An 18,036-nucleotide genomic window follows, 5' to 3' on the forward strand; every position below is an offset into this window, starting at 1 on the left:
ATAATATAAAATAGGAAATCATAGGTAGGCATTGTAATAGCTATTCACAATTTTGCTTTAATTCAACTTTATATGTCAATATGTCAACATTGTGTAGACAGTCTTGAATGCTTTGTTAATACAGATGTGTTACAGACTCATTTTATTATTCATCTGAATTTTTCATAACACTCAGTGATGTGGTTATTTACATACTCTAGGAATGGAGGGAAGGGAAGAAGAACATTAGGCTTTATGACAATACAGACATCATAAGAACCGTTTCATATCATGGCATAAGAAATGCCAGTGGAGCTGCTGCATAAATGGACAGTGAAAGCAGGTGTGCAGTTCTGTTTCATGAGATCTTTGTCTTGTCTAACATCCTGTTATGCAACTTCTGTTTAACCACAAGCTGTTAAATGGGAGAATGTAGGGTATAACATGAGGCCATACATTTTCCTGTTTCATGCACTGTGGTATTTCAGACAATCACAAAAAAAAAAAATATATATATATATATATATATATTTAAATATATATATATATACATAGTATATGAACACAATCTCAAACACACGTTGCCTGCATTATTATTTATGATAAGAAGTGACATCACAAAGAAAAGCTGATCTGCTGTTCTGTGCTGCACACATCAGGGATGAAGGACAGAATTCTCACTAACTATTCTAATCTGATGATTTGCTGCTCAAGAAACATTTACTGTTATGATCCGTCTTAAATATGTACTGTACTTTAGTGTAGAAACACTTTGCTCAACAGAAAATGACATGCAGGCTGTATCTGTCTGGAAAGTGTGATGCCCTACAGAGAGACAATATTAACCCCATTTTCAGGAGGACACATTTTTATTAAGAAAAAAATGAAAATAATAAAAGCTAACTGTAGATAAGTACAGGAAACAGTTCCTAACTAATACATAAAGACCATGGACATTACAAAAACAAGAACAGACAAGCTTATGGTTTTAAATACAAAAGTAAACAAATATTTTAGTAATTTATTTTAGTAATTTATTTTAGTAATTTCTTTAGCGTACTCCAACATTTCCTTCTCCACCCTGAAAAAAGAAAAAAGGAAATCTCAAGTCCATGTGAGATTGCTCCTTACAAGTGTTCCCTTCTGAGATGTATTTATTTTGGAAGTGTACTTTGCTGTTTCAGATTACAAAATCCGCTTTTGCTTTACCTTTACTGTTTTGATGGAACAACCTCCTGTCTCTGACTGATGGGATCCCCAGAGAAACACTGGACAAAAAATTTACATCATAAAACGCAAACCGGTATATAAAATTACCATGTTTTTTTTTTTTTCTTAAGTTTGTCAACAAAAACCTGCAATTTTCTCACACTCTTAATATTACTTAATCTGTTATGTGTTTGCTTGAAGGCACAGTTTGCTCTATTATTCCTATTATTTGCAAATGAGTATATATATATATATATATATATATATATATATATATATATATATATATATATATATATATATATATATATAGTGAATAATGAAAAATATTGAGTGCTCAATGCCACAATTGACCAGTCAGACAGCCATGTAATAAAAAACAACACTTTTATCAATCTCCCCCCTTTTTTTTTATTCCATGACATTCAGGACCACCTCTATGGTCCTCTAACTATAAGGAACTGACCAAAATTTAAGCCATCTTAACTAAAAATCTTTAACTTTTTTGTTCTACACATTTGAACGGGAGTATGATATAATATAACATAATATATATAATAAAATAGAGGAGAACAATGCCTAATATTTTCAGTCTAAGTATGTTCCTCATACAAAAATATAACATGACTTCAGAAGATTTAGAAAACACAGCAAGTCATATTTTTTATTTATATACCACTTTTTTTTACAACTACTTACTTATTTGGTATTTATTTTATGCACTTTTTTTTAGGTACTTAACCAATGTCACCAACAAAACTTCAACATCACATTCTCAAATAAGTTTTGATTAAACATTGCTTCATCAACCAATGTTTTTTGTCAATAAATTAAATATAACTACATCAACCCATGTTCATAATGTATGATACATTTTAGATTGTTTATTATTTAACTAGTTGTTCTGAAACAGCTGAAACAAACATGCAGAAAAAAAAAAAACTTTAGGGATTTACTTCAATATTCACAAGCTTCATTTCTGTCTCTTACCAGAACAGATGAACCCTCTTCTCTCAGTGTGTTCGGTTTACCTGTTAAACAATAAATAAATAAACACATTCATTTGTTGTTGTTTTTTTTTTATTGACATCTTTATGTAGTATGACTATTATTGCAGATTGTGTGTATTAAATGCATGTCACATTAGGCTACAGTTTTAGTTTAGAAAAGCTCATTTTACCATATGAAGGTTTGCGGTGGGCATCTTGTCTTGTGAGCCTAAAAGGAAATACTTTTAAAAGTTTGGTTCATTTACTTTATATTACATTAGTTTTGACGTTTGTAAAGTATATGTTGTTATACTGACCGTCTGGACTTTTTTGTCAACAACATATCTGAAAAATGGAATGGAGAAAATAAACATTGATTATCCAACTATATATATATATATACATATATATTCTGGACAGTTTTACCAAAGTATTAATTTTATTTTAATTCATCTAAAGTTGATTGATGTTACTATAGTTTTAAAATTCATTTATAAATAACTTTTGGTTCTGTTTATGTTTATGAATTGAGCATATATATAGCCTTTATATTTCCTCCAATATATGAATGAGCACATCAATATTTTGAAAGATTGTGTACAAGTAAAAGACTTGGCAACTAATTATTTCAATACAAACTAACTAACTAACTACTTGTCATATGTATTCCAACATTTTGTCCTCTTTACTGTCACGCTAATCAACAATGTGAAAATAAAATATTATATGCTTAATTTTTTCTTTCAGTGAACTTAAATCATGCAATCAAACAAACCAGACAAAGATACATCCAGTAAGACAAAACCTATTTTAGAGGCGGTTGTGAACTGTTCAGAGTTTTAGAAAATATAATGTATTACCTTTTAAGTATTTGCAACAGTGAAGCCTAGGTTAGAGCTACAAAATCAGAAGTGATAAATAGTTACCGCGATATAATCCCACAGACATGATAAGAGTTAGAAGTATGGTCAGGAGCGCTGCCACACAGCCGGCGTACACGAGCAAGGAGAAGATTTCAGGCTCGGGTCCTGAAATACAGCAGTGAGCAGATGAATTATAGATAGATATAGGTATAAATTCATTTATAACCATTAGTGTCGTGCTTAAACATCGGGCAGTGTCTTCATAGCTATAACATTTTTTCCATTTGTTTAACAGGTCACTAACTTGATTTCATACGTTTTTTTATTCTTTCTTCTGTAGCTTTTAATTCAAATTAAAAATGAAATAATGTTGTAAAGAAAAAAAAAGTTTCAAGGTTAAGATTTTTTTTTTTGTATTTATATTTTTACAGAGAGTAGGCTACGTGTTTTTCCTGATACAGTACGTTTCTCAGAATTTTGTATCATTTACTCACCGCTTCGCATCAGAGTTGTGGAGATGTTTTTTCCATCATATTCAGCAAAGCAGTGAATTTCATCGACATCGTGCCACTCCTCTGCAGAAACGGAGAGATGAGCTCGAGTGAATTCTGTGGCTGAATCAGTGTTGTCTGTCCAGGCAGACTCGGTCCATCCAGAATACACTTTCTCTCCAATCATCCAGAACACGCGCACCTGAGACGGGACACGTCCAGTCACGAGACACTCCACTGATACCGATGGTTTGTCAGACTCATGTGCTGAGAAGAAGATGGAGAGCTCTGCTTCAGACTGATCTATAGCACAGAACAGAACTTTAGTAACTGTGACCCTATAGTAAAAGTGTGATGAGATTTCACTGTAGATTTACCTGTTACGATCACCCTGGTCCCATTGCCGATCATAACCATTTTGCTATAATGGCTAATACAATAATACATGCCTGAATCTTTCTTGGTTAAGTTTTTAAGAGTCAAAACGCAAGTTCTATCTGTATTTTGTCGAACACTGTTCTGATGGATAGTATCCACTGGCATGAGTTTTCCAGTCCGTAGATTCAACCTTTCCCACACAGCAGCGCTAAAGCAGTGATCAACGGTCTGCTCAAATATACATCTCAATTCAACAGAACCACCGACTGAGACGTGTGTGAGTCCTGGTGACTGAGTCACGATGAACGAGTGAGTAGCTGCAAACAAAATAAAAGTAAAAACACGTTTAAAATGGTTCAGAATTTTATATATTGTGACCAGAATATTAGACCAAAAAGTGAAACTTTTTGAAACTGATAAAAAGATTGTTTTTTTTATAATGTTCTGAAAATGCAGACAAAATGGGAAAATACTTACTGTGTGAAGCCAAAAAGCAAGAACATAAAGTCCAACAATGCATCCAAGTACCCATGTCTGTATCTTCAAATGTCTAAAAAAAATCCCGATATCTGAAATACCATTTTAACTTAATAAGACAGTCACACAATGAAATGCCTCCCAGTTTGACTGAAAACCACCTGCAATGAGAAGCAAAGCATGAAAGAAAAAAATTACAAGTCTCCAGTGGGTGGACCCTCATTGTCTATAGAAATCAGTTGCAAAAGCTAGGCCTAAACCTGTCTGTGGATCGGAAGACCTGTTTACATTGTTTACGAAAGTTTCCCAACGGTCTGGGGCTCTTGAGAATTAATTATAATGGTCATGATGCTTTCAGGAAATGTTGCCATGGTAAAAAAATAAAAATAAAAACTTACTTTTAATTTTGTGTATTGGGAAATGGGGTCATGGGGCAATTTTACATGCATCTCCTGTCTCCCAAAAAGGACTCCTTAATGCACGTCTCTGTTACCTTATTATAGTTTCTTTAACTTGGAAATACAATGTGTCAGTCTAGGCTATTCAGGCTATTCAATACATGTTTTGGTTGCCAAGACATAACCTTGCTTAATGAACTCAGAGGCTGAAAAGGACATTGTGATGATGTGGTATTGTTAACACAGAAGAGCTCTTGAAAGATAGAGGTTTAATGTCTCAGGTTTATATATTTCAGATATCATCTAAAAAAGACAATGTTGCTCTCCGTTGGTGTGGCTTTCTCTGTATTGCACAAATAAAAAAAAAAAAAAAAAAAACATTTTAATCCAGAAAGGCAGATGCAGACTGAGCAGGTTCTTGTTGCTGACTCTACTGCATGTGACCATCTGCTGTAATTTTGAATGCAGTCAGTTGTTTTGATCTAACCACACGGGTGTGAGATGAAAAGAACAGCATGGTGAGAGAAGAAAGGCCAGTGTTCAACGCCCTCACCTTCGCTCGCTTACTGATTCTGAGACATTTCTCCACCCTGCACTTCAAATACCTACATATGTGCAATGTCAGGTTTAAATGACATTCTAGAAATAAATCAAATCTATTGCTTTAAATATTTTTTTCTTTTCTGTGTCTGTATCAAGAGTTTCATGAGTCTTACCACTTAAAGCAATTCACCAAAATTAAATGATATTTACAAACCAAGGCCCAGTTCCCCAAAACGTTCTTATCGCTAATTAGCTCTCAACCTATTCCTTAACCTCTCTCTTAATGTTATGGCACGATTTCCGACACGTTCATATGCTAAGTATATCTTCTGTAAGTCACACTTTTGTAAGGTTGGTCTGGACCATTCGTAAGCTCTCTCTTAGCGTTGTCAAGACGCTAGTCGGAGCCACTGTGCAGCAGTCTTTAGAAATCAGTGCAGCACAGGTCAAGTCAAACTATGGTATGTTGACAGTGTTGTGACTCAACAATTTTTATGTTATGGACATTTTAAGACGAATAATAAAATATGTTCGCCATGGACACAGGACTATTTATGAAGTTGACTTTATGTGATATCAGAACTAATATGGTGGTAATTAGCCTAGGATGTTTCGTAATGTCATTAAAGAATTTAAATTGGCAATCACTTTTGATAATTTAAATCTGGCAAACAATTTGGCTCTAAATGGCTAAAATCTATGAATGGGTAAGCATGGTGGTGTCCAGTAAGCGACCATCTATTGCAGTGATCCAACATGTCCTTGTATTGAATCAAAAATGCCGCTGGCCGTGGAGCCAATTTTTTTATTTGGCAAAACTTGAGCCCTTTTGACATTTTTCCTGATTTGGCTATATATATATATATATATATATATATATATATATATATATATATATATATATATATATATATTAAAAAAAAAAAAAAAAATCGCCTCCCAAGACAACACATTATGGAGCTGCTGGACCTTCTCAGACCCAAGCTTGTCAGGCTAACGCGGTGGAATTTTGCTGTCCAGAAGTTCAGCTGCTTGCAGCGTTAAAGTTTTTTCCTACAGAAAGCTTCATCGAGGTCGTGGGAGAGGGCGTCCACACTGTCACCAACACCCTTCTGCGCCATGCTGGGGATTACATTCAGCTGCCGGCAGGAGGTCCAGGAGGTGCACCAGGGCTGTCATGTCATTGTTGACATCCCCAGAGTCTTGGGCCTGGTGGATGGCACACACATTCCTATCGCCAATCCATCAGTGATTGATAAGGCGTACATATCGCAAAAGGGTTACGCAGCCATAAACGTGCAGGTTATAGTGGACCATAGGGGTGTGATCTCCGACCTGGTGGCAAGGTCCAGCAAAACTTCAAGTTCCTCTGACGAGAAGCTTGGTGCCCTTTTTTTACGTTGCTTCCCCACCATAGTCTGTATCTAACTCTCTCTCTCTCTCTCTCTGTTCATTGTAGATAATAATGCTTTGTATATAATGCTTTTTATTGAAAATATTAACCAATGGCAAACAGTACCGCACTAAACAGAAGTAACTGCAGCTGCTTGCCAATCAATTCTGATAGTAAATTACTTACCATTAATATAAAAATGTATTACATAATTTTTAGAAGTCGTTAAATCCATGTCAAGAAGCGGCACAACAGGTTAAGGAGGGTGGATGATTAGCGAGGGATACCCGGTTCATCAACCCGTCACAACATATCGTGTGAAATATGTTACTGACCATTTGATAATTTAATTAAAATTCTATATTTTACGGATAACTTAAACTATATTAAAATAAATGTTACTGGAATAATAGTAACATTTGAGGAATGTTTCATTTGCATAGAACGTGTTGTCTTTAACACTGTAATGCAACTTCGCATGAAATGGAAAATCGATTCCTGAGGAATCGATGCCAACTAATTCAGCACCTTCACTTGGGACAGTGCCTTTTTGTAACACAGTACGAGGCAGCGTGTTAAGTGTCAGGGTGCGTGAAGAGAGAGGACTCAAACGCAGAGGATAAGTGCAACAGTTTATTTGGTAACAGATAATCCAACGTGTGATGACACACAAACGAGCCAAAAACTGGCGTAACACTCCAGTGTAACCGCCTCTGGGGCAATGCCCAATGGGATGAGGAAAAACGAGATCTCGGGCACACGACCAATGAAAGACTCCTCGTCTAGATGTCCTGAGCACAACAGCGGAAAGGACAGACACACAGCACAGTCACAATGACAACACTAAATATACTGACAACAAGGGACAGACACAGCAGGGAATATAAGGGAGAATGGGAACAAGCGACAGGTGAGGGCAATCAGCTCGTGATCTGCACACACCAGCGCCGATGTATCAGCGCTGATTGCCCAGGTCACGAGCTGCAGAAATTGACAGGACACAGACAACAGGGAAGCCGATGAAGCACCATGAACCGTGACACTAAAGGCTGGTTCACACGGCAGGATAATTAGGCCGATTTTAGCCCCGATTCACCCCTTCCGACAATTTTAGGATGCTCCGATTATCGTAAAATAATCTGATCAAATATTCCTGCCGTGTGTGGTGTGTTAAGACCGCTCTCCTGTGCTCGGAAGAACGTCGGGACCGCTCCGATCTCAAATCGGGGATATCCAACATGTTGGATTTATTTGGCCCGATTTCTTCTCGTGTGTGGTGTCCCCCGAGGACAAACAATCACGCAGCCTGTGGACTGTGGCGTGTAGCCAATCAGAAAGTGAGGTGACGAGGCGGTGAGGAAGTAAGTACCGGGAAACAAAATCAAAACAGCCGGCGTATATAATATAACAAATACAAATAAAGTCGATGGGCATAACTACATCCACAGCTGCAGTCCACCAGAGTACATGGAAACGAATATATGAATGTTTATTTCAACGATTAATCTGTGTAGTACGTAACAACATTTCTATGAGATAAAACAACAACTTTCCTCCATATCATGATGTAGCAAGTATAGTCCATGCTCGCGTTGTCTTCACCTCTTTGACCATCGCCTTTTCTTGTTTTTCTTATGTTTTTTTTTCCGTTAAAAACAAAGCACAAACTACGGCCACTGCATCCTCTTCGTCCGCCTTGATTGTTTACTCTGAAGTCACGTTTGATCTCGAGGGATTTTGCGAGATTTCCCGTCTTACCTGGGAATGCTCGGCAGTCAAATCGGTTCGTGTGTGATGTGTTGATATTGCCGTGTGGCTGCACACCACACACTGAACGACCAAAACTGTTAGACCCGTGATTTTTTATCGCCGTGTGTGGGGTCTCTCAGGTTTGGAAAATCGGCCGACAATTTTAAAATCGTCCCGTGTGAACCAGGCCTAAGTGACACTTCGGGGAACACACTTAGGAACAAACAACTTTGGTAAGATATATCTTTCGAGTCTTCTTACCGTTCTAAGAGTGAGCGTGATCGGGGAACGGGGCCCAGGTTCGTAGGTAAAGTAATTTAGCTCAGTACACAAACCAGTTAAAAAATTTGACTAAATTATATCCATCACACCAGTAGTAATATAATTATGTGTCTATTATGTGTGACTGTATTTATGGTCAAATAAGTGTCATTATACAAGCCAGTGTTAATTTCGTTGACTAAATATTTTCGTCATTATTTTCGTCACGAATATATTTTTGCCGACGAAAACGAAACGAAAACTAAAATAGAAGGCACTGATGGAGACTAAAACTATGACTAAATTGATTGACATTATCGTCAACGAATAAAGGACGAGACGAAAATAGACTGTGACGAAAATCAGAGCCTGACTTATTGAGACGTGAAGCGAAGGTTTTCAGTTTTTATGAGCTCCCGGGAAGTCGGCATTCGAAGAGGTGATAGGGACTTTAAGCAACAGCCTCTGGTGGAACGGCAACGCCATTCTGGCGTTGTATTGCGCCTGCGCGAATTTAACTGCTACTTTGTGACGTTCTAATTTAACGGTCTTGGTCTACTACGGGAGAACAGCTGATTTGCCAGAGTCGCTACAACGTGAGAGGTTAGGTAAATAAATGTTATGTTTTTAGACTTATTTACATCATACAATATTAAAAACTCCTCTTCTGACAAAAGATTGTCATTTAACGCCAAAAGCAATCCTTCTCTTGCTTTTTTAAATTATATATATTTTTGGATCTCAATAAATGAATTAATGCTGCGTTGCGCTGTTCTGTTTTACCGTTGCTTAGTGACTTTTACGTTCTTGGCTACAGCGGTGTGACGGCAAACTTCCGGTCGCTGTAGCCGTTCCATTCGCAGCTGTTGCTTAAAGTCCCTACTGTCTAAAAGAGCGACAAAATGTCCACAGCTCACTTCACGTTTGACGACGAACAAAACAAAGTGTAAAGCACGCAGAGCGCTCATTCGTGGCAAGAACACAACCAATTTGAAAAGACATTTACAGACCAGCCACCCTGACATTTTCTCAAATGTAATTTCACAACGATGTTCTTTTGTTTATTGAGCTAAGCAAAATTGGAATAGTGAAGTGCGTAGATGTTGTAGCATTAAATATTACGAACTGAAAAGTACTGTAAAATAGCCCCTTCTTCAAATTAGATGCGAGCACAATACTAATACGTAATATCATGATAAATACATTTGATTAATATTAATGTTTAGTATATTTTATAATGTTCTACTTGTTGACAATATCACAAATATTTCTATATTAGTCATGTGAAACATGAATGTTCACATCCTATCATTATACATACTAATCTAGCATTATTGTAGTATTTAAAACATACAATATTGCTAGACAAATGAATACCTTATAAAATCTTGTTACTTTTTTTATCCACCTAGCTGCCAACTTATTAAATATTTACTTTAAATGTATGCACTTATTGTTCAGCTCAGCTGTAAGCTTTAAGGTCCTGGACCTAACGTTATTTTTCTTTTATTGATGGTCAATTGGCAGCTAGTTATTGTTTACATTATCATGACAGTGTTTGTTGCTGCATAAAAGCTTTTGAATCGAAATAAAGACACAGTTGTGTTGAAATAAAGTTGAATTTGTGTTTTATATATTTTGGTTAAGTTTGTTTCCTATACCAGCTGTAAAAAAATTGTCTAGTAAATCTGTTATTGATTTTAGTCTTATTTTAGTCGACTAAAATACCAAGCAATTTTAGTCGACTAAAATACCAAGCAATTTTAGTCGACTAAAATAAGACTAAAATTAAAACAAATCAGATGACTAAAACTTGACTAAAACTAAAAAGAATTATAGTCAAAAGACTAAATTAAAATTTTGTGTCAAAATTAACACTGATACAAGCAGGGCCCTGTTCCCCGATAACGCTCACTGTTAGCTCGCTAAGACTCTAGAGATATATCTTACCAAAGTTGTTTATGTTCCTAAGTGTTTTACCCCAAAGTGTCTTTAGGAAGCCTCTTAACACATTGCCTCTTACGTTCGACGTTACAAAAGCGATGTCCCAAGTGAAGGTGCTGAATTAGTTGGCATCGATTGCTCAGGAATCGATTTTCCTTTTCATGCAAAGGTGCATTAAAGCGTTAAGACCGACAACACGTTCTATGCAAATGAAACCTTCCTCAAATTATTATAGTAACATTTATTTCAACAGTTTAAGTTTTCAGTAAAATATAGACTATAAATTAAATTACCAAATGGTCTGTAATAAGTTCACACAATAGGTTGTGACGGTTAGACGAACCGGGTATCCTTCTCTAATCATCCACCCTTATTAACCAGTTGTGCCGCTTCTTGACATGGGTTTAACGACTTCTAAAAAAAAAAATGTAATACACTTTGATATTAATGGTAGAGTACTTTACAATAAGAATTGATTAGGAAGCAGCTGCAGTTACTTCTGTTCAATGTGTAATTTTTTACCATTGGTTAATGTTTTCAATAAAAAGCAACAGATCTACAATGAACAGAGAGAGAGAGATGGATACGGACTATGGTGGGGAAGCAACGTAAAAAATGGGCACCAAGCTTCTCGTCAGAGGAACTTGAAGTTTTGCTGGACCTTGCCACCAGGTCGGTGATCACACCCCATGGTCCACTATAAGCTGCACGTTTATGGCCGTGTATCCCTTCTGCGATATGTACGCCTTAATCACTGATGGATTGGCGAGAAGGATGAGTGTGCCATCCACCAGGCCCAAGACTCTGGGGATGCTAGCAATGGCATGACAGCCCTGCTGCACCTCCTGACATGTTGCAGGCAATCGGATGTAATCCCCAGCATGGCACAGAAGGGCATTGGTGACAGTGTGGACGCACCTCCACACCGAGGTCTTGCTTAGGCCGTAGCCCTCTCCCACGACCTCGATGCTCCACGGATGCGGCGACTAGCGTCTTGACAATGCTAAGAGAGCTTACGAATGGTCCAGACCAACCTTACGAAAGTGTGACATTAGGGGGCATGTAAAAGACTCTTAGGATACTGCTTTTTCGTAGGGGGAGCATCACAATGGGATGTCAGTTAAAACACCTTGAGACAACATCCATTTGCACATTCATTCCACAGGTGTATCAGACTGGTTTCTGAACTTAAACAAGATAAACAAACAAAAGTTAAACAATCAAAATGAATTACAAACAAAATCCAAACCATACAAAAACAATAAACTTACATCTGTACACAGCCACAACACCATATGAAAGAATCCAGAGCAGTAAACAAGGAGTGAACTGATTTCGGCTCTAAAGCAACCTGTTTTAAAGGCCCTTAATTGGAGTCAGAATAGGGTGCAGCTGTCATCAGTGGGTGGAGCTACAATTACTATGTCATGGGTTTTTCAACAGAGCATTAGGACTGCCTATGCATAGGGGCCCGGGATCTTGTGCAGCGCCCCTGTTTGTGGGGAACAGTATGTTTCTGAGTGCACTCCCACAATATACAAAAAAATATAATGTATGTTCCATTTTACTTATTTATGTAAGTAATTTATATCAGTCAAGTGTTAGTTTTATATCAGTGTATGTCAGTGTCACTGCAGTGAATGGATGTGTGTGCAGGTGTCGAGTCTGTTTTATGAGACCCTCATCTCTAACATCCTGCTGTCAGTGCATCTCTGTACTTTGGTCAAACCACACAGGGCTCAGATGACGGCGGAGAGGCTATGCAAGATGCCCACGCATTGTCTTGTTGGCATGCACTGTGGGTTTTCAACTCATCACAAAAGACATACAAAACCTCAAATATAGCAAAGCTTATCATTTATAAATGCGTTTAAAGTATTTTTTTCTTTGCTAAGAAAAGAAAGACAAAGTTAAATATATTTTCACGTATTAGTACATTTTGTTATACAGCCTGTTGTTTCATATTTTTGAAGTTCATATCCGCATTGATTCTCTGCTTCACACGCATTCGATACATAGCATTACTTTGATACTTTTTGATAAAAATTGATTTTATTTTTAGAATTGATTTTTTGGTCAAATTTTAAAGAAATCAAAGAGACTATATCACTTTTTGCCACACACATTGGACTAAAGAAAGGCTGCATTTCTAGTCGATCATCTAATTCTGGCCATTCTGCCGTTCCCCTCCGTCTTGCAGGAGTCAACATGGCATGTACAGCTTGTTCGGTGAGTGAAATAAGTGAAATGTAAATAACTACCACAGACTGTGATTCGGAGTCCTTCACTTATAGATTATAAGTCTTTTATATACAAGTGCATTGACAGTTCCATTTTTTTATTAACTGGGCATATAGGCCTAAATAAAATAAATATTTGACCAAGAAAATTGAGAAATTGAAGAATGACGCATGCACCTTTTTCAAACTAAACTCCTGTTCATTCACTAGACCTGCAGTAATAGCCTATATGGTAGCTACTATATGGCCTATATACAAACTCATGCAGCATTTATGAACAATATTTTGGAATATTCTCTTGTCAACGCAAAAATTTCCATAAACAGAACAGCTGTAATGTGAGCATTTCCTTTAAAGCGGAGGGGAAAATCGTCAACAATATTTGGGGGGCGAAATCCATAAATAACCAAAGCGATCACGGAGTGTGCGTTGTGCTGAATTATATCCACGGCACGATGCGCGCACTAAATATGAGCCTGAAATATTCGTTATATATATGTTAAGACACGAATGAAAGGACATCACCATTAGGCCTACCTCTGATAATGAAGCCCACAATTAACTCCAAACAATTTTGGAAGAATGTATATAGCCTAAAATCACACTTGACAACCAGAGCGCGCTGTACGATCATCAACCTGCAGGCGAACTACCAAAAATGCAGAAAATCAGCAAATGATTGAGCCTAAATCTATTTTATTAAAATAGTAGCCTAATCAAATCACTTGCTGTAAGAATAAAACAAACGAGTCACAACAAAAGTAGGCAAGCGTTTATAGAGTCGGATCAAAAAAGATAACGGTAGCCTATAGCCCACTTCACTTCAGCACGCAACCATGCACAAACGAGAGCTCGAGACCCCAGCCCGCCCGCGTCACTCCGGGTGTCCATGCATGCGCATTCTGATTTGTGAACGTCATTTCATTTTCAGTCTCTGCAAGTATGCATATGGTTTATATTGACCTGTATTTTAATGCAGAATATGACAACCACATATTTAATTTTGCCACTAATAAGCTACACAATCAGAAATGATACACGATAGCAAAAATCTTCACATTTCTACACTTGCGCGTTGGTAGATATGGGGAAAAGAGAAGCGCACAAGAAACCATTTGCGCCTAAAAGCCAGTTTCGAGGTCGGAGCTAAGCCTCAAATCTTCTTTGCTCATATTACTAATCTTATACCCGCTCTCTTTGTGTTCGTTCCTGACCTATAAACCAGGGAAAGCCTGAGACGACAGTCTGGGTGATTATTCAACATACTGCTTTAAAAATAAATTGCTCAGCAAATGTTGTTTAATTAGGATACAGGTCGAGACGTAATTTTGGAGAGCTGAGAAATAAATCAGCGCGTAACAGGTGCGTCGACTGGACAGCTGTCGCCTTTCTGTTCCTCTGAGGGACCAGTCGTGCTCCATTGTGGCGGGCAAATTTAAGATTAAAAATTGGTTATCACGGGTTTGGTGAGGGTTAGTGTTGCTCCGAGATAACAAATGTGGCTTTGAGCTCGTATAAAGGCCTGTGTCAGTTTAGATGACAGCCAACGCTAAAGTTTCACCCCTTTGGATTCACTTAGATAAGCAAAGGAGAACCGGAGGTCAATGCATTTCGAAGAATACATTTGTTGTCTCAAAAAAGTCAGGTAAGTTATAGTTTTAAATGTATAAATGAGTGTTGACCTGTTGTTTAGTAAACTAATCATGACCTGCATGCAAAACTATGGGTTTCAATTCTATTTAATTCAGATTTCAAATGAGAGTTTGTAACAATCTTCTGAGCAGAAGTCGTTCATATAGCATTCAGAAGCATGCTTTGTATAGCTGATAGTATTTGCAAAATGCCTTAGTAAATAATCCATTTGCAACAAAAGCCTTTTTGAAAACTTGCTTCGCATAGACCTTATGATTTGCGTAATATGTGACACATTCCTGTTCAGGATGATCAGATATGGTTAAACTGTCACAGACTACCTTGTTTCAACAAGGAGAAAGAAATACAGTTGACTGCTAACCCCTCCCTCATGTTTGCAGCATGCACACATATGATAAAGTCATTTCTCTGTCATCATTCAGTTATTAATAACTCTGAAGGGTAATAGGTTCTTAGTGTGTGGACTACAGAATAAAACAATAGGATGAAGATTATTAATTTGACTGTGAACTGTTAGCCAAAAGAGATGAAATGTTCTAAAATAATTATTAAAGTGAATGCAAAGCTTTGTATAATTATTGTTTTATCCTAATTAATAATATAACAGTGAACACTCCTTCAGGTTAGACCTTCAATCTTAAAAATACAGTTTTTTTTTATTAGCATGGATCCAGAATGAGCCTTTAATGTCCATGGAACATTTACGCTGCACAAAAGGTCCTTTAGTGGAAAACGTTTCTTCAGATTAATAAAATGTTTTTCACAGTTTAAAATAAATACATAATTACAATTAAAGATTAAAGATTGTATGTGGAACTAATCATGAAAACATTCGTTTATAGAATTAATGCAAAATTCCTCTTTTGGGATCTTTATTTTTAGGAATAGTTTTGCCAAAAATCTGAATTTGCTGAGAATTTACTAAAACTCAGGCCATAAAAGATGTAGATGAGTTTATTTCTTCATCTGAACAGATTTGTATAAATATAGCATTTCATCACTTGTTCATCAGTGGATCCTCTGGAGTGGATGGGTGCCGTCAGAATGAGAGTACAAACATCTGATAAAAACATCACAATAATCTACAAGTAATCCACGCCACTTCAGCTAAATTCAAACCATCACATCTGGACAAAATATCCATAATATATCCATATCCATAATCTGTAATAACCCAGTGGGCAACTGATATTGAAAAGACATCAGATTGACAACATGTCTTGATGTCATGTTGATTCGATTTAAACTGAGTGTCAAAACATACATGTATTAAACCAATTTCAGTGTGGTATTAACATCCTAATTTCACCCAATTTCCACTGGAAGAAATTGCTGTGCAAAATGAATTTAAACTGATGTTACAGCATCTTGACTAATATTTGACGTCAAATTGATATCAAGGTCCTCCAGTGAAAAAGTGCATCCTCTGTTGTCCTCCCACATCAACATCCACCAGCATGTTTTACAACAGTTTTGGACTGTAAAGTATGCTTATCTGTGCATATTTCTCTCTTAATTCAGATGAGACAACTTTTTCCTCTGGAGAAAGCAGTATTCTGAATAGAGGGCTCGTTTTTTAGCTTTAAGCAACTGCTGGGAAAAAAAAGAAATGATAATGATAAATAGTTTCTTCCAAACACGCAGCTTTGCGCATTAATTGATGGACTGGAGTGGTGTGAATTACTTGTGGATTATTGTGATGTTTTTATAAAATGTTTGCACTCTCATTCTGACGGCACCCATTCACTGCAGAGCATCCACTGGCGAGGAAGTGATAAAATGCAAAATTTCTATAAATCTGTTCCTATGAAGAAACAAACTCGTCTTGGGTCGTCTGAGTGCGAGTATATGGCCAATAATGTTTATTTGTGTATTTCATGGTGGGTGATTTTTTTGTAAGAGTTGAATATGTATGTTTCTCCGTGTCGGCTAGGTGGCAGTGTAGTACATCTTACCTTTCTCTTCCCCGTGGGCAAAACAGTCGCCGTTTGCTTATCGACAGCGCGAACACAATAGACACAGTCAGACACGCGCGCTCGTGTACACGAGAGCGTGCGGCGTTTAAAGGAAAGCGCGAGTTCTGTCTCTAAACACAGACTCTGTGCTTCAGATTTTTCGATTACTTCGTGCAGTGACGTCAGTTCGTGGGTTGTTTGTAATTCAGAAACAGACGGAGGACTATCATAACAACACTGGAGAGCAACAACAGATCCCGGAGAAACATTTTGATGTGAGTACAGGCATTGAATAGTTGCACGGCCTTATGAAGTGAAATAAATGGATTGTTCTGTGTATCTGAGCTCAAGACATTGGCAAATCCCAAAACTGCTGTAGTGGGCGATAATTGATAGTGAAGCATGTTTGTGGAGCGCGTGGACTGTTATCCAAACCATTTCATGCAGACTTGAGTTGTGCCGTCTAAACTTTTGCGTGAAACTAACATTGACTGCGGCGGGTTAATGAATGTGTGTTCAGTTAACAAAAACCTGACATCGAGGAAGAAGCACGTGCTTTCACTCGTGTTTGTCTGTGCAAGCAGGACGTGTTTTTCAGTCTTGCGTGGTTTATTTGCTTGTTCTATTGTAACGTTGAACATCCCCGTGCTTGCTGAGTCTAGTTTGCAGTTTTTGTGCTTGTTCAGGTCTTGTTTACAGTAGATACATCAGGCAGACACCAAGAACACAGGGGCATAGTTTCTGTATAAATTCACATTTCCTTTATAAAGCCATATGTATCCGCTGCTACAGTATTTCTGTATCTCAGTCCAGTGTGTTCATGAAGTTGTTGAAAAACAATGGTGATCATTTTAATACAGAAGTTGACAAAATATAAAAAATATTGTAATGGATATAATCAAATGTATGGTTATAATGTCATTCAATTCAAGTTTATTTGTATAGCGCTTTTTTTCTATACAAATCATTGCAAAGCAACTTTACAGAAAATTAAGTTTCTACAATATTTAGTAGTAGCTTATAAGTGGTGATCAGTTTATGTGCAAATGACTTGAATTTTCAGAAAAATTATACAAGACGTAGTCAACCAGATGATGAACATTATTAACAGCAATGAGGGGTTGGCATCATCTCTTCTCAGGTGTTCTGGATCCAGACTGGAGCTTCTGTAGATCCTAGTTACCAGTGGCAAAACAGAGAAACAAATAGAGACATCATTCTAACAAAGTAAAATTAATTAGTTTAACCCAAGCTATAGAATAAGAATATACATTTGATCAGAGACAACTGCAGTCGCAAATTATCAGATGCATTATTCAAATTTTTGGTGAAAGAGATGTTTTTAATCTAGATTTAAATGGAGAGAGTGTGTCAGAACCTTGAACATTATCAGGAAGGCTATTCCAGAGTTTGGGAGCCAAATGGAAAAAGCTCTACCTCCTCAAGTGGACTTTGCTATTCTATGGACTACCAAAAGTCCAGCGTTTTGTGACCTTAGGGAGCATGATGGATTG

At 37.1% G+C, this 18,036-nt stretch overlaps 2 protein-coding genes across 5 annotated transcripts in view; one reads left to right on the forward strand and one right to left on the reverse strand.

The window, feature by feature from the left end:
• Positions 1-992: 992 nt before the first annotated feature.
• On the reverse strand, positions 993-13,761 carry LOC127935008 (immunoglobulin kappa light chain-like). Of its 2 annotated transcripts, none has more exons than XM_052532590.1 (10): positions 13,452-13,761; positions 4,387-4,547; positions 3,909-4,226; positions 3,535-3,834; positions 3,104-3,205; positions 2,495-2,522; positions 2,369-2,406; positions 2,179-2,219; positions 1,189-1,247; positions 993-1,060 (listed from the first exon to the last, which is right to left on the reverse strand). In XM_052532590.1, the coding sequence occupies exons 2-9, from the start codon at positions 4,439-4,441 to the stop codon at positions 1,191-1,193; spliced, it is 939 nt and encodes a 312-aa protein (XP_052388550.1). In that variant the 5' UTR covers positions 4,442-4,547; positions 13,452-13,761; the 3' UTR covers positions 993-1,060; positions 1,189-1,190. The 2 variants fall into 2 exon arrangements, with proteins under 2 accessions (XP_052388550.1, XP_052388551.1); XM_052532591.1 differs by lacking the exon at positions 13,452-13,761 and adding an exon at positions 11,946-12,005.
• Positions 13,762-14,174: 413 nt separating this feature from the next.
• Positions 14,175-18,036, forward strand: part of LOC127935433 (semaphorin-4A-like) — a 42,595-nt gene continuing 38,733 nt past the window's right edge. For 2 of the 3 annotated variants that reach the window (XM_052533290.1, XM_052533292.1), the window contains exon 1: positions 16,568-16,797. The gene's annotated coding sequence lies outside the window, so the exon portion shown is untranslated. Of the gene's footprint in view, positions 14,560-16,567; positions 16,798-18,036 lie in introns of those variants that run through there. The other variant, XM_052533291.1, reaches the window with a different exon arrangement.

The sequence above is a fragment of the Carassius gibelio genome, chromosome A19 (genome assembly GCF_023724105.1).
Source record: "Carassius gibelio isolate Cgi1373 ecotype wild population from Czech Republic chromosome A19, carGib1.2-hapl.c, whole genome shotgun sequence".
In the NCBI taxonomy this organism is placed as follows: domain Eukaryota; kingdom Metazoa; phylum Chordata; class Actinopteri; order Cypriniformes; family Cyprinidae; genus Carassius; species Carassius gibelio.

Excerpts from the sequence above, each read along its gene's own strand:
- LOC127935008 (XM_052532590.1), bottom strand. The coding sequence starts at position 4,441 with ATGGGTACTTGGATGCATTGTTGGACTTTATGTTCTTGCTTTTTGGCT. Across the intron at positions 3,206-3,534 it reads CACAACTCTGATGCGAAGCG|GACCCGAGCCTGAAATCTTC; the intron begins GTGAGTAAATGA and ends GCTGTATTTCAG. Across the intron at positions 2,407-2,494 it reads TTGACAAAAAAGTCCAGACG|GCTCACAAGACAAGATGCCC; the intron begins GTCAGTATAACA and ends ATTTCCTTTTAG.